At 33.5% G+C, this 16916-nt stretch overlaps 1 protein-coding gene across 2 annotated transcripts in view; it reads right to left on the reverse strand.

The window, feature by feature from the left end:
* The window catches only part of CCDC102B (coiled-coil domain containing 102B), a 355558-nt gene that overhangs the window by 162906 nt on the left and 175736 nt on the right, over positions 1-16916 (reverse strand). For both annotated transcript variants that reach the window (XM_017867082.1, XM_017867080.1), the window contains one exon: positions 5405-5614. In XM_017867082.1, the coding sequence (XP_017722571.1) occupies positions 5405-5614 (210 nt within the window). The remainder of the gene's footprint in view (positions 1-5404; positions 5615-16916) is intronic.

Below are 16916 nucleotides of genomic sequence, written 5' to 3' on the forward strand. Positions count from 1 at the left end.
TTCCTTCCTTCCTTCTCTCTCTCTCTCTCTCTCTCTCTCTCTCTCTCTCTCTCTCTTTCTCTCTTTCTTTATTTCTCTTTATTTCTTTCTATTGAGACAGAGTCTCTGTCACCCAGGCTGGAATGCAGTGGTGCCATCTCGGCTCACTGCAACTGCTGCCTCCTGGGCTCAAGCCATTCTCCTGCCTCAGCCTCCCAAGTAGTTGAGATTGCAGGCTTGCGCCACCAAGAAGCCCAATGAATTTTTGTATTTTTAGAAGAGACAGGGTTTCACCATGTTGATCAAGCTGGTCTCAAACTCCTGAACTCATGTGGTCCTCCCACTTTGGCCTACCAAAGTGCTGGCATTACAGATGTGAGCCACCGTGCCCAGCCATCTTTCAAATAGTATAATAATAAAATATTGTGGCTAGTTTTAGAAACTTATCCTTAGATATATACCATGGCAGCATCGTATACAATTTTTTAACTTTAATAAAATCTAAAGGTTTTTTTTTTTTGTTTGTTTTTTCTAAATAGATGATGACATAATACATAATTTCCAAATAGGACTATTACATAACACCAGAATGTTTGTTTTAATTTCTATAAATTCATGCTTTTAATGTCATTTCTGTTTTATTTAATAGCTTTTAAATTGTTATTTTAATATGTATGTGTCTCCATTAAAGCTAAGCATAAATATTAATATCAGTTAAAATCAGTGACTAGCAGGTTGGCTTCCCAAAATTTCTAATGTTAATTTCTTAACTATCTGTATTTTCAAACCATAATTTCTCTAGTTTTTGAATAGCAATGTTGGGAAATGTTCAGATTTTTTTTCCAAATTACAAATAAGTCATTTGGAAAAATGTCTTCTGATCAGCTACATTCTGAAGACTTACCAGTTATGTTCTCAAACTATGCTGAAATACTCAGCATAAGTATAGCATAAGCATCTACATATTTCATGTTAAAAATGTATGTGTCATGGTTCATCAACTTATTTTCATTCAGCAAGTCTTTGTTGTACACCTGCTATATACACAGGAGGTGGCAATGCATTTCCTGAAATCAGTAAGACAAAATTGGTTCCACAAAGGGAACTAGGACAAGCAAGAGACACCAGTATGATAATTGAAATCTTGCTGAGAAATAGAGGCAGCGATCCTCGACTGACAGTTTTAAAATGATTGCCATGGCTCAATGTAGACTGTCTAGACCAGGTTACTAACCCAAGTGGAAAATCTACCCCAGAGGGTTTTGTGTGGCCAGAACAATATTTCTAGTATTTTGAATATGAATGCCTTCCAGGCAAGCACTGCTTTCCAGCTAGGGAGAGGTACTGTTTTGTTTTTTCACCCTGAACCTAACTCTGTCACATTTGCCTTCTTGGCCCCTTCTGTAAGCCAGAGGCCCCTGGGTTATAGCAGGAGGCAACAAGCCATGACCTATGAACCAAATCTGGCTCCAGACCGGTTTGTGTGCCACCCATGAAATATTCTCTATGGTTTTGAAGGCTTATAATTTTTCAAAAGGATATGCCACAGAGACTTATGTGGTTTACTTAAATAATATATTTACCATCTTGATCTTTACAAAAAAAGTTTGTTCATCCCTAGTCTAAAATAACACTCCCCATGTGTTTGCTGATGTACTCATATATAGACTTACTACACACGCACATCAAGTAACTTATATTGCCAGAGAAAATTGCGAAAGTCTTTGCAATGATCAACAAAGATTCCTGGAAGTTGTGTCTCACGCATTCCTCAGGTAAGGTTTTCTGATTCTATAATGTCCTGCAACATTGATATCATTAAGATATTTTACACAAAACCCTGTAATTTATAGATGATCCATGGCCATGCAACTGATTCTTGTCCATAAACGTGTAGGACAACATTATTTTGTGACAGTGCAATTTACTTCCCCACCCACGATGGAAGAGCAGCTCTTGCATCCATTAAACACATTCATTTTGGCATTATTGGGTGCCTAGTTGTATGACACTTAGATTTTCGTTTGAACTGGCTGTAATAACTTACTGGTTTCTTCATTAACTAATGAGACAAATACAATAGTTGATACATGTTCTTTTTATGTTCATATAAAGTTATGAGCTTACCAACTTTCACCCTTTATATATGTTAACTTATTTATGTTCTATAGATATGCTATTGTACTAATATATATTATAAACATGGAGATTCAAAAAGCAAGAGCTTTTGAACACAGTGTGACATGCACACCCCATTTTGATGTTACTATAATTTTAATATACTTAAATGTTTTAGCTACCTTGATCTTGTGAAAGAAAACTAAGAAAAATTTCTGACAAATAGCTCAAATTATTGAATTCACATTTTCTGAGTGTATTGAAGACGTTTTTTAAAAAAACTTTAAGTCATATCAGTTAGTCCAATAAGGACAGATGGATTTTTTAAATGTTGGATGGAAATGTACATTCTAATGATCAAACATCACTAACATAATTTACTATTGTCTGTGAAATCAGACTTTCAAATGTAGCTGCATTTCTCTTCCTTAGAGCATACTCTTGGATTTACTTATGTTTTTACAAATCTAGGTCTTAAACATCTTTGCCATCATTTATAATGCAGACTTCATGCCGAGAAGAGCACTCGATACTGCCACCGAAGTTTGTTGTCTGGTGTCGTTTTGTCAATTATGCTGATGCCAGGGACCATGGAACAGTGCCACTATTTCCAAGAGCATCAGCACATTGAAAGATCTTCATGCAATGGTTGTTCTAGAAAAGTCTACTACATTGGTTTATGCTTTAAAAATAGTTACTACCAGAGTAGTAATTTTCTAGTCTATCCATTAAAAGTTCAAGTGTATTATCGCATTTTTTAAGTTGTAAAAGGATGATATACACATATACTTAAACATAGTATATAAAAGCAACGACTCAATGGAGATTTATGTGATAAGATTACTCATGTAAAGAAAACTATTTTTCTTCGAATTAATAGTGCAATTTAAAACTGGAAGGCATTTTCTTTAAAATGTATTCCCTATACCACTGAAACAAAAAAAATCAAATATAAAGCCCTGTGAAAAGTCATACCTTTTCAATTAATAAGGACTTACAAAATTGTATTGAACAATAAGAATATTAAAACCCAACATTTTTTTTTTAAATTTATGTGGGGTTCTTAATGAGTAGCAGGTAGCTTTATGCCTGCCACAAACCTTTGGTAAATGTGATTTAAATGCAAATGTCATGTAGTAAGAGATCTTATATTTCTTTTAGAGACTAAGATTCATGTAGTGTTTGCACTAGTGTCCTTTACATGCTAGCACCTTCTTTCACCGCTTCACTCATGTATGGAACTTCTATACATATATAGACATAGTACTCATACATGGTGTATATATATATACACACACACACACACATGCACATAGCGCCATGGTATTCATCCATGGTACTTATATACATATAAATTAATTCTTATTGAAATAGTGTTAAAACTACAGTATGGTTTTGTGCTATGATAAAATCTACATTATTCCCTGAACCTTGGCATATTCTGTATACAGCTCTGATTCATTTGACATTTGAGGACATCATAATCTTGACATTTTGAGCTTCTGGGGAAGTCCCTGTTACACTAAGAATTTGGCATGCTACTGTTCCAAAATAAGTGATTATTTTAGTTCCAGCAGATAGTCTGAATTTATAACGAAGAGGGTAAAAATCACCAGTGCCACTCCCACCATCAAAATGATCTACACTTAAAAAATCCTACAATCTTCTAAGTGATCAGCATACCCACTGACTTAGACCTTCGAGGATCCTCCCAGTTTCCAAGTTCTGCTTAGTCCTAGCCCAAATAACTACACTGTTGTCAAAGAGACCAGGTCTGGAATCGGTGTGCCCTGATGACAGGTTACGACAATGCCAGCTCCAAACAGGCCTCAATTTTTCCTGAAAGACACACTTTATATTATGACATTTTGGTACAACTAGAAAGATGCCAAAATTAAATACATAATCAATTGCTTCTTAATCTGTGTCCCCCACCACTTCATTCTTAGCAGTCATTATAATGTTTTATTTATAAAAATTTGTGTGTATGACTCCCTGTATAGACTCTAAGCCCATGCTGGGTGGGGATAATGATTCATTAATTAATATTCTCATTATCTGCATATAGAACAGTGACTGACACAGAATAATACAAATAAATGTTTGTCTTGTTTAAATAAATCAAATAAAAAGTATTTCTGTAATCAATCCACAGTCCATAATTGAGATGATTCTGCGCTTTTTAGAGTAGAGATGTCCAAAAAAGATGTCTACAGATTTATCACTGTACATATGTCAGAATCAAATACATTATTATAGATAGTTTATGAATCAGTACAATAGAAAATTATGGTCACGGACTATAACATTTAACTTTAGATATTTGCATTGCTAGGTCATGAAACACTAATACAATTTAATCTTGCATTTGCAATAAATCCCTAGATTCATGAAAGAATGACGAAACAATACGGAATTCAATTTTTCTGGCCATGTAGCTTTTAGAGCTTATATGAGTATGAATGACTCACATATCTCAAAACTATGAACTTATCAAATTCACCCAAACTGTTACAGGAATTGAGTGAGAAATAGAATTGTGCATTAAGATGCTATATGCAATTGAAAAATAGAAACAAGGTAAATAAAATTTGCAGCATATTGACACAAACCCACATTAAAACTATAAGACTGTCATTAAAACACATTTAAAATCTGTAAACTTTCAAAAAAATGTCCACCTATAGCACAAACTATATCTATTGGCTTGGGGATAAAACACATCCAAAATTTAATTTCTCAAATTCAAATTAGGAATGTTATTCTGGTTTTAAGATTTATACCATAGGCTGGAAAATTATTTGAAAATTATGCATTTAATTAGCTCAAAAATAATCATTCTGAAACTGACAAAAAAAGAACCAGAAAACAGTGAGTTTCAGCTAAATTTAAATGTTTATGCAGAACTTACCATAGCTGCCACCAAGTGCTTATTGTACAGTTTCTTGAATTAATGAAAAAATCTTTACTGGAAATAAGATCAACAGCTTAGAAAATACTGAGACAAAGCTTTAATAAGAAACAAAAAACCAGAAAGGTCTATTTCTTACTTCATTTTTCTTCTTCCTTTTGGAAATCTCGAAACTGTCTGAAGATTTGTCATATTTTAACATTTGACACACTTTGTTTCAGATGCATGAACAACATTATTTTACATCCTAGTGGGCAAAAGAGCAAGGGATATCAGGTATTAGCTAGCACAAAAGGAAATAGCCAAATGTGGAGGCGTGTACGAGTGAAGACAGACTCTGCATAGGCATCAGGGTGAGATTAGACAGTGAGAATTTGCTCCAAGGAGCACCCATACCTGGTTTTTTCCTTGCAGGTCAATTTGTGACATCTTGAAATCAGGACTTTGAGAGTTTGCACTTAATCTAATTTTCTTATCCAAGAGCTCTTCCATTTCTTTCACCTGGATCTTCAGCCTTCTATTTTCTCTCTCCAGTCCCTGCTTTTCTGTTTCAAGTATTTCCCTCTTGTCCCACTCCGAGGTGTTTTCAGCTTGCATTCTCTCCAGCTACACACAGAAAACACAAGAAAGCAGCATGCAGCATTTGCAATTGCCAAAAGGTAACGCCACCGACAAACAGACTCCCATTAAGAAAGGTTTGTGGATATGTCCATTGATATAATTTTAAAAAGAAAATTCTATTTGTTTGAAAACATGAGAAAAATACAAAAGTCTGAAGATCAGGCCAAACCGTAGATAAACAGACTTTTCCTCTTGGTTCATGTAACTATCTCTACAGCCATATGGACCATATTTTTCAAATACATGTGTCAAGTGAAAAACTGCTGCTCTTGGGAACACATTAATCTCCACTCTCAACTGATGAACATTCTTAGTGGAGAAGACAAACCATTTTGTGAGCAATTTTGATTGGATGTATTTCACTTATTCATTCACTCATTTATCTAGGGAATAGATAGATGCTATATGGATCTATCTATCTATCTATCTATCTATCCATCCATCCATCCATCCATCCATCCATCCATCCATCCATCCATTCATCTATGCAACATTCGCAGTTGCCAAAAGGTAATGCAAAGGTAATTTCATTTTGACCGGGCGCAGTGGCTCACGCCTGTGATCCCAGCACTTTGGGAGGCCGAGGCGGGCGGATCACGAGGTCAGGAGATGGAGACCATCCTGGCTAACACGGTGAAACTTCATCTCTACTAAAAATACAAAAAATTAGCCTGGCGTGGTGGTGGGCGCCTGTAGTCCCAGCTACTCGGGAGGCGGAGCTTGCAGTGAGCTGAGATCGCGCCCAGCCTGGGCGACAGAGCAAGACTCCGTCTCAAAAAAAAAAAAAAATGAAGAAAGAAAAGTAATTTAATTTTATATTGAAATACATATATATGCTTTATAATTTTGTATTTTAAAATTTTACATTAAAATATTTTCAATGTAAAGTTATATAAAATTGAAACAATACCACAAACAAACAAAATCATATTGGGACACAGCCGTGCTTCACACTTTGCCTATGACTGCCTTCATACACAAAGGCTAAGTTAAACTGTTGGGAGAGAGACCATATAGGTAGTAAAGCCCTAAATAGTTATTTTGTGGTCCTTTACACTAAAGTTTTGTTTACCTCTGCCCTCTTCCCATGGTTCTCAACCAAGGCTGCATGGTATATCAACATGAGGAGATTTTTATAACCATCAACGACCAGAAGCCTACTTTAGAAAGTCTGATTTAAGATAATTTTAATATCTCCTTTGGTTTTTATTATTTTAGTGTTTTTATGTTTTAAAGAGGCAATATCAAATGTATTTATTTTCTGCAGTTTTATTACATCTAAGTGCTCATTATGATGAGGTGCAATTATATTTATCTGCTATAACTTTTTTTTGTGGACATTGTAAGTAGAAGTGAATACTAGCTTTTTTTGCTGGAAATTATAGTCCTGAGCTATGCATTCTAATCTGACTTCATGATTTATCCTCTGGATAAGCTTAGTCAGATAACTTCATCTACCCCAATGTGGACAATTTATCTAATCTGATGAGGTTTGTGAGAAGTGAAATTAATCAAAGTAATTAGAAAGCACTTTGTCTAGCAGTGTAATACTTAAAGGAGAAACACTGTGGTAATATAAATTTTTTTTAAAAATGTATATTTCTGTCATAGATTTGGGCATATGGACACCAATTTAATTTATTGCATAAATCTATACAGCAGAGTAACTCTTTACAGTAGAAAATCTATTAGAATCTCATCCTGGTTCCACCACTTACTCATTGTCTAATTCTGGACAAGACATTTATTGTCTTATTAAGTTTTCTCACTAGTAAAATTAGTATGGTACCATACATATAATACCATAAATACAATACCACAAATACCATATTTATGGTATTGTGTGGACAGAAGAGGGTCAACTACTCAAAATTCCTTGCAAACTATTTAGGATGATTAAAGTACGAGGCATTTTAAAAATATCTCAAAAGGATAAACATTCTAAATTACTTGTTTTTACATTGTTAATTATAATGGCTTGATTGCAGCATACTTTATAATTATCATACTGTTATAAAATCTGTTGCTATGACATGTTAAATTCTAAAAACCCATCAACTTAGTCAACATTTAGAAAAATGTTACATTTCAATAATATCCTTTATAATATCATAATAAATTATGATATAAAAGCCTAAAACTGCTTTTCATATATATATAATTGCACCATTATTGTAGAAAATGTTCTGTTCCCAAATCTAAGAGATGCTCTGGCTTCTAAAATGTAGGAAACCAAAATTACATTCTTGGCACATTTACCTATTATGTATAATAAACTAAGAGTCAAATTTTAGATGATGTAGTTTGACATTTGGGATGCTTGTTTGGGAATATGAGGTGAAAATATTAAATCACAATTTAATTTAGTACATTACATTACTTTCATTGTTAAGATTAATACTTAAAGTTTCTATTGTTGCCTCACTTGTCAGAATAAAAATAATAAAGTTGCCACAAAAGGCAGCAACTTAGTGATGAAAAATTAATATAAGGAGAGCAAATGTATTTTTGGGCAAGGACAGATATGCTGTGTCAAGTCTTTGTAAACTTGTAGGATTCTTTTAAATGTTAAAATTAAATCAATTGATTTAACATTAAATAACAGATAACAAGTAGAACCAAGGTTTTAAATAAGTAATACATGGTCTGAATGAACAAATTTTAACTCTTAAGATTTTTTTTAAAGTAATGATTTTAGCAGTAGCAACAACAAAGCTTAAATAATGCCTTCTGATGTTTTACTATTTACAGATTTATCAAAACATACAAATTATTTGATAAATATATGTGTATAGCATATATTAAAAAGTAAAAAGTTTATAAAAATATTAGCAGTTTTAGTTTTATTTTGTAAAACTGTTTCTTATCACATCATTCTTTTCCAAGAATCATATGAAAATCCACTAATTTAAAAAGCATTTAATTGCATGTAACTTAAAATGATAAATAAAAAATCAAGTAATATTTTAAGCTCTCAGAGTTTATCATAAAAAATTACAATAATTTTATCAAATGGAAATAGAATTCCATTGCTTTGCTTCTGACAATGAAGAGAAACTCCTAAAATACTTTAATTCTAACTCAACTGTGAATTTTAACCATTAGTGTGTTCTAGCGTTAAATGAATTTCAGATAACGCAGAAATTACTGAAACATGTTTTCTGAAAATTTTAACGTAAAAGTACATTCTTTGTAGAGTAAGTACTAAAATATTTGTTCACTTAATGACATCAATTTCTTATTAAACACTGAGAAAAAGTACATAAATATCCAACACTATATTTACTGAATGAATATTTATTGAGCATATTTATGTATCAAGAAACAAAGAGGAACTGAATATATGACATTAAAAATACAAAGAGAATATGAGTAAAATTGGGCATCTTTTTACAAAGGAAAAAAATTGAGTATCACAGAACGGCTTGCAATAAATCAGGTAAAAGGAGAAGGTTGTTCGAGGAAATGATATTTAAGCTACAACTTGAAGTTTAACAAGGCGGAAAAGCACAGCCAAGCCCAGAGTATACCAAGCACAGGAAGCAGGAAATATGTTTGAACACTGCAAGACCAAGAGGAGTCTGTCCAGTTATGGAAAGCTAGGATTTGGGGAGGACATGGTATAAAAGGAAATTGAGCAAACACGGACTGGTTCTGAAAAATAAGTATGAATATCACAATCACTTGAGTTGCTTGTAAAAACTGTAGTATTGTGATCATTCCTAAGGATAAAATGTTGGATCATTTTGTAAACATAGCTATTTACTCATTCTTCAACTGTCACCGCTTGATATTGTTGAAAATATACCTAAAATTGTAATCATTAACAACTGGAATACAAGCTTTATGAAACCAGGACTACGTCATTTTTCTCATAAACCCAGCACCAGACACACACTGTTGTGTGCTCCATAAAAAACTGTTAAGTGAGAGAGAAAGCAGATAATGATAGTCTCCAGGAAAAATCCTTTCTGTATTTCAATGACAACAATTAGACACAAAGCAAAATTAAGACAGCACTCTAGGCAAATCCAGTTACTTGACTTACCATGACCTAACATGAAAAGGATTTCTCAGTACATTGACTCTGAGCTCTTACTGCTATTGTCAGAGCTGCTTTACATTTTATAGTAGTGAACACAGTGAGGCAGAGATGATTTTTAATAAAATAACCAACAGATCAGTCCCAATTCTCCTTTTAGACTGATTGCCTCAACTTTTGTTCTTTAAAACATAAGAAAACTTTTTCCTACAACCTAATGTTGTAAGGGAGAAATGAAATCATTTAGGGAAAATATTTATTAACTTCCAAATTCAAGTCAAAAATGTCTAAAGTCATAAGTTTATTCTCTAAAGAAGAAAACATCAACAGCCACTTCAAATACAAAATAGTGTATTAACTTTTCCTTAAGTTTTATCAAGATGACAATCACTTTTAAATGGCCCTAATCAGCTGAGAAAACTCCCAAAAGAATGCACTATATGCCACCTGGCAGGCCAGCAAAGAGTCACCTAACACCAATGTGGATGTTCCAGTAATCGATTTGCAAATATTCCGAATTTTGATTTCAGACAAGTTAGCCATAAAACCTCATTATATATACTGTGATTTTGGAGGAAAGAAGGAAATGACAGAAAGCATTTCTGTTTCCTAGCAGTAAGAAATTATCACCCTTTATTGAGGCCCTAAGGTATCCCGGGTAAACAGTCATATAGATTATTTCCTATTCTTACAATGATTCCACAAATCATTTGGCTGTGCTATGCATGAGGGAGCTGGGGTTCCAAGAGTAGAAGACATTTTCCAGTTGGGCAAGGAGTCCAAGCCATGGTTCACCTAAAGATCCTCTCTAGTTCTATTTCTGAGCTCAGACACCAGTAAACAGGACCACATATCCACTTGCAATAGCAACTACCAGATTCTGAATCCTATATTGCATTATAGCAAAGGTTTCATTTATGATTTTGTTTTGGTTTTATATCTTTTAGGGTTTTTTTTCCCTCTTTGCTCTGTCTCTGTCTAAGGCAAATTAATTCACGGAGGCAATTTCTGTAGAATCACATTTAAAAGTCTGGCAACTCCATTTTAACTGAGTCCATATTATCAATGTCACCCCTTGTATCCTTTACCAGTCTTCCTCTATGTCTTAGAATCACAAATAAGAATTGGAGGAATCCCTTCCTAAATGAAAGTCTACTTCCAATCTGTCCATAGTTAAACATAGCCTAGGGATAGCTCAGTCTCTTTTTGACCAAGAGTCAACAGTACAATAAATGATTTTAGTGATATGTAATGTCATACATATTTTAGTTGCTTTCTTTTTATTTAAAATACTTGGAGAATTTCTAAAAGTAAAAATTGCCTCACTAGTTTGAAACAAAATGTGTGCCAAAGTTAAATATAAAAGAAGAGAGTGGCCAAAATGCAATTTCAGATTAAACATGAATCAAAAGCAATGTAAGCATTTTTTAATGCATCTATTTCTAAATAAGTCAGTACATAGTAGAATGACAAGTGAAAATACATTTGTAAATACTTTGATTATGTTCTGGTAGAGAAAACTTACAAACCTCACAAGTAAAATCTCTTAAGGGGATGCTTTGGGCCCTGGATTTCACAACAACCGTGCACTGCCTCAAAAGTTCTTAATGATCTTATAGAATTAATACTTTCCCCGTCTCAATTAGAAGTAATAATCATCTATACAGAACTTAGGAACTATGAAAACTAAACATAAAAATAAACATGTTACTGTTATCCCTGCAAAATGAGAAATGCTTCATGAAAGCATTCAAGCCCAACTAGAGAAAAGCCTTGATTTAAAACCAAAACAGAAAAAAGATGCCCTTCTTTCACTCCCATGCCAAACACTGACATGCTACCACGGATTTCTTATAAAATCAAGGAAGTGTGAAACTTTACAGGATGAGTACTTACCAAATTTGAGAAGTGAAACACAATAAAGCTGGTAAAATGTAGATCTTATTCCAGGGATAATAGGAACAATGGGTTTATATAAAGCATCTATAATGGGACTTAATTTTACCAGGCACAAACTACACTCTCAAGCGTGCTCTATTATTAGGAAGAAATATGCAAACACACAATACTTAACAAGATCTGCATTAGAAAAATGAATGTATTATAAGGGAATTGTAATTAAACATGGGAGGTAAGCGCTCTATTTGCAAAATCTCTCCTAGAAGTAATTTTAAAAGTAGACAAATTATCTTGGCCCCACAGTTGCCAAACAGGTATTCTCAAGGATTTCAATTGATCTCAGTATCCGAGAAACATGAAACCTGCTGACACTGCCTAAAACAAGCTTTTCTGCTCAACCGAGAATATGCTTTGTGTTAATCCATATATTTGTTTTCTCTAAAGAATTAACAAGCATTATTTGTAGACACTCTGATGGTTCAGAAAAAAAAGCAAGTTAGTTTCAATTATTAGCATTGAGTTGTAAAGAAGAAAAAAGTTTATATATAATTTAAAGGAGGAAAATAGTGGGATAAGAGATGGTAAAATGAATCAGAACTGGAGAATGATGCACAAAGAAAGAATAAAATTGTGACCGAGTATTAATGAGCACCCCTTCTAAATCATCATCTTTTATTCCGTATCTGTGCTAAGAATGATTTAGCATAACCATTTTGTGTTTTATATATGTTGCTGTTCTAATATCTGGGTTTTTAGGGGGAAGTTGAATTTGCCAAAACTGATACATTGATGAACTCTTTGAAAAAAAAAAATGAAGACTAACAATTAGCTTTTTTGTAATTAAACCAGAACTACATATGCATTGACATTAAAATTTGATCAACTAGACAAAAGGATTACTCTTATAACTGGGTAAGCTAATTCTTTTTTTATTCATCTTTAAAGTCAGCAGTTTTTATTGGCTTCTCTATTCATCACTGAGTTATAATGACAACTGTGGTGATAGATCAACTGCCCATAAGTATGTAACTTTGATTCTGGGCTCATATTATTTATTCAGTTTATCTATCATTGGACAAATACTAGTGTTTATTATATATAGATACAGATATCTAGATACACATATTTTTGCTGGTGTATACACACAAAATTGGTCTTATATCCAGCAATATCTCTAAACTCTCAGAAAATATATCTTGTAGATTATTTTGTGTTTTGTAAATAATTACATCATTTTTGATCATTGTAATTTTGTATCTTTCCAACACTTATAATTGTATTTATTTGTCTTCTTTTGTGGAAGTGGCTGGGACCTGAAGTAAAATATTAAACTGATAGCATGCTTCCAATCATTATTAAGTAAAATATTTGCTCTAAAATGTTGCTACTTGATATCAGATTTTAACAGTCCACTTTGATTGCTACTGTGTTAAAATGTTTTTCCCTATAAGCATAAATTTAGTTTTGGCAAATGCCTTTTAAATAACATTTGAGATAACCATGCCATTGATTTTTGCTTTTAGTCTGTTTAATGTGATGATTTGCATAATAGATGTTCTAATGCTATAATGTCTTCCACTACTGTGACAAAGCAATTTTTAATTACTAAATTTAAATTAATATTACTTGCACTTGATGAATGTGTTTGCTACTAAATTTATCTGTGAAATTAACTGTAATTTTCCTTTCTTCTATTATCTTTCTTTGGATGCAGTAGTAAAATTAAATTAACACATTGGAAAAAGTTGGAAAGTTTTTCTGCTTTTCTCTTCTCTGGAAGATGTCCTTAAAAATTGGAATCATGTATCCTAAATAGTACAGCTTGTGCATAAACTTTTCTGATACTGGAGTTTCATTGCAAGAAGAGTTTTCGTTTATTATATTTTAATTTAATTATTTGCTGTTATAATCCATTCAGCCTTTCTATTTCTAAAGTGTCATGTTGGGTAAGCTATATTTTTCTGGTCAATAATTTGTTTCATGTAAGGTTTCATTTTTATTAGCAGTGTCTCTTCATGGTGTTTCCTTATATTTGTAAACCTCTGCCTTATCAAAACTATGTCTACTTTTATTACTAGTAACTTCTAATTATAGCTTCTTGATTAATTAGTTATTTTTTCCAAAGAATTAACTTCTGGCTTTGCTATCTCTATTAAAGTTTTAAAAAATTATTTGATCAATTCCTAGTATTGTCATTCTTCTCTTCTTTCTACACTTTTCTTCTGCCACTTTTTTAACTTTTAAAGTAGAATATTAGCTTATTTGCTTTTTTGTCTTTGTTATTTTTGTTATTCTGGATACTCCAAGAAGCAATTCTACAACTCATTGTAGAAATGTAAGAAGTTTATTAGGGAGAATGCCTATGAGAAAAAATGGAGAGGAAGACAAGAGAGGTGGGGAGCAGTCAAACTGTGATGCAAGACTGGCTTTGAGTGAGGGAGAAGCAGCAAAGAAGGGAGGCGGCTTTGGAGCCTCTGAGACGTCAGTGCAGTCTAAGCAAAGTTATGCAAGACCCTCAAGGGGTGTTTGAGTCAACATCAGTAGCCAGAGGAACATCACACCTCCCAGGAACACAGAGGTCAGTGTTAGGCTGGGAGCAGCCTGTGGAAAGCAAGATCTCATTTCCTGGTTTCAGAACGTAGCAGCTGGGTTCTGACTTAACTATATTCCCTGTAATTGAGATAGGAGAGGCATTGTCTAATGCCAGACACAGCTATTTCCTTATATACATATTGATGTTATACCTATTTTTAAGCTTTGCAGTATCCCTCAAGATTTCAATGTTTTTATTTTTCAGTCTTAAATTACATTAAATGTATTTATTTGCTAGACTTATTTAGATGTCTGTTTTGTAATATCCAAGTAAATTAGTTTCTTAAAGTAATTTTTTGTAATCAATACAAAAATAGATGACTATGGCTATAAAATAGTATCCTTTGAAAATTCCATAGTTTAAAACATGAACACATACTAAATCTCAATCTCTCAACCCAACCTCCAAAGATCAAAACTGAGAAAAAAATAAAATCGCTGGTAGTTGCAAACCTGTCAACATAATAAAGAGGCTTAGACTTATAGAATCTTGACTGATATGTAGGAGGTGCAATAAATGCCTGAGGGCGGCAGAGCTTTCTCTGGAGACGACAGGGGAGCAGAGTCAGATAGGGATGGTGCAGAAGAGAAAACATACACTATGCTGGATGTCCTGGAAAGGTAGCCACATCACCTTAAGCAGGGAAATAACTGAGAACAGGTCTCAGACTTGGGGAGCCAGAACACAAGCTACTATCAGAAATGTAATAAAGGAGATTAGAAAGCCCAGGGGTAATTGTTTTCAGGTTTTTCAAGGTCATGGGTAGCACTCTAGATTGCAAGAGGTATCTTGGAAAGCAGGGGTGTCATATAGAAACTTCCTGGAAAGGGACAGTAGGAAAGCAAGAAGTTGCTATTAAGTGAATTATCAAAGAATCATAAGATAAATTTCTTTTCATCCCCTACCCAAAAGCCTGAATTTTAAAAGTGTCCCTTCACTGTATCGACAAAAGAGGGCACACTACAACTCAGATATTAAGTACACAACTCATAATATTTATTATTCCACTTTCCCCCATAGAACCCACCTGTTACCACTTTTTCTTGCTATCCGAGGAAAATCCTACCCAACTGTTATGGACTGAATTGTGTTCCCCCCAATATCTGTGTTTAGAAGTCTTATCCTCAGTGTGATTGCATTTGGAATTCGGTCCTATAAATATGATAAATACATAATAAAGGTTAAGAGGATTCATTAGGGTGGGGCCTTAATCCAATGGAACTGATGTCCTTATAAGAAAAGGAAGATGCACCAGAGATCCCTCTCTCCAAGTGAGCACAGAGGAAAGACCATGTAAGGACACAGTGTTCAGACCATACTAGACAATATTCATTATAACACCCTAAGAAAATCAATTCATGATTCCATAATGTTAAAGAGAGAAAAAGAGTCAAAGAAAAAAAGAAAATAAGAAAAACTACTGGGAGGGGCAGGAAAATGGTAGCTCAAAACTGTAAATGGATAGAATAACTTTTGCAACTACCAATTATAATAAATTTACATAAAGATCATCAGTGGGTTTCAGAATCATTAGATAAAGGGTTTCTGGAGAAAACGATACATTCAGGAATCAAAGTGTTCTACCACACACGACTTCCAATTTCAGAGTGAGTATGATATTGGAGAAAGCTGGCAGTTCACACCTTAACTAAGGGATTCTATTTAGCATGGGTAATAGCTGAACAACATGGCATTGTTTCTCTTAATACGAAGCATTAGGAAATCCATGGAGATGTTATATATTATCCTTACTAAAAATCCGTTAACCTGAGTCTAGTCTGTCAATCAGTGGTTCTCAACCATGATGATTTTGTCCTGAGGAGACATTTAGCAAAGTCTGAAGATGATTTTAGTTGTCACATCTGAAGAAGTACTACTGGCATCTGGTGGGTAAAAACCAGGAGTACTGCTAAACATCCTACAATGTACAGGGCGGCACCCCACAATATGTCAATAGTGTCAAGGGGGAGAAATCCTGCTCTAGACTTAATTCTTGTTTGTAGGAAATACAGAACATAGAAGAATAAAGGATACCATTAACAATCAATTAGACCAATACAGAATATAGCATATTATATCACTGAACCTATCTCATTGTTTAAAGCACCACTTTCGGGGGAAATAATGAGAGAATCTATTCTAAACTAAAAGCAATTAGGAAGATATAACAGCAGACACATTAACAAAACTAGACTGGAGGCTGCTTTGCAATAATGCCTATAAAAGACATTCTAGGAAAAAGAGAATTTATGAATTAGCTATTGATAATATCAATAATTTATTAATTTATTCAGTTTGATCATTATGATTATGTAGGTAAATGCCATTATTCTAGGAAGAGGCACGTTAATACATTTGAGACAGGCATCATGATGACTGCCCCATGTGTTGAAATAGTATACCTACAACAGACAATAACCTTAAAAGATAAAAGATAGTGCTGATTTTAACATTTATTAAAGTTAGAAATATACTGTTTTAAAGAACATAGATAAAGAAAAACATATTGCAATAGTAGCCTATGTAGGAAATGGTATGGAAAAACATGCAGAAAATGTAAAATGAATGATTGAGTACAAAGAGAAGGGCTTTGTAGAAACCAGTGGTGATCGTGTGCCATAAACTAAAGCAGATTGCCTAAGAAAGTTGTCTGTGTCTGAGTGCTAAATAAGTAAAAAGTAAACCTATTTATTAAACATAAATATGAATGTATGCCTTGGGTGTCAAGATATCACCACCAGTCCCAGGGTCCT

This window comes from Rhinopithecus bieti, unplaced genomic scaffold (assembly GCF_001698545.2).
Source record: "Rhinopithecus bieti isolate Rb0 unplaced genomic scaffold, ASM169854v2 scaffold_2272, whole genome shotgun sequence".
In the NCBI taxonomy this organism is placed as follows: domain Eukaryota; kingdom Metazoa; phylum Chordata; class Mammalia; order Primates; family Cercopithecidae; genus Rhinopithecus; species Rhinopithecus bieti.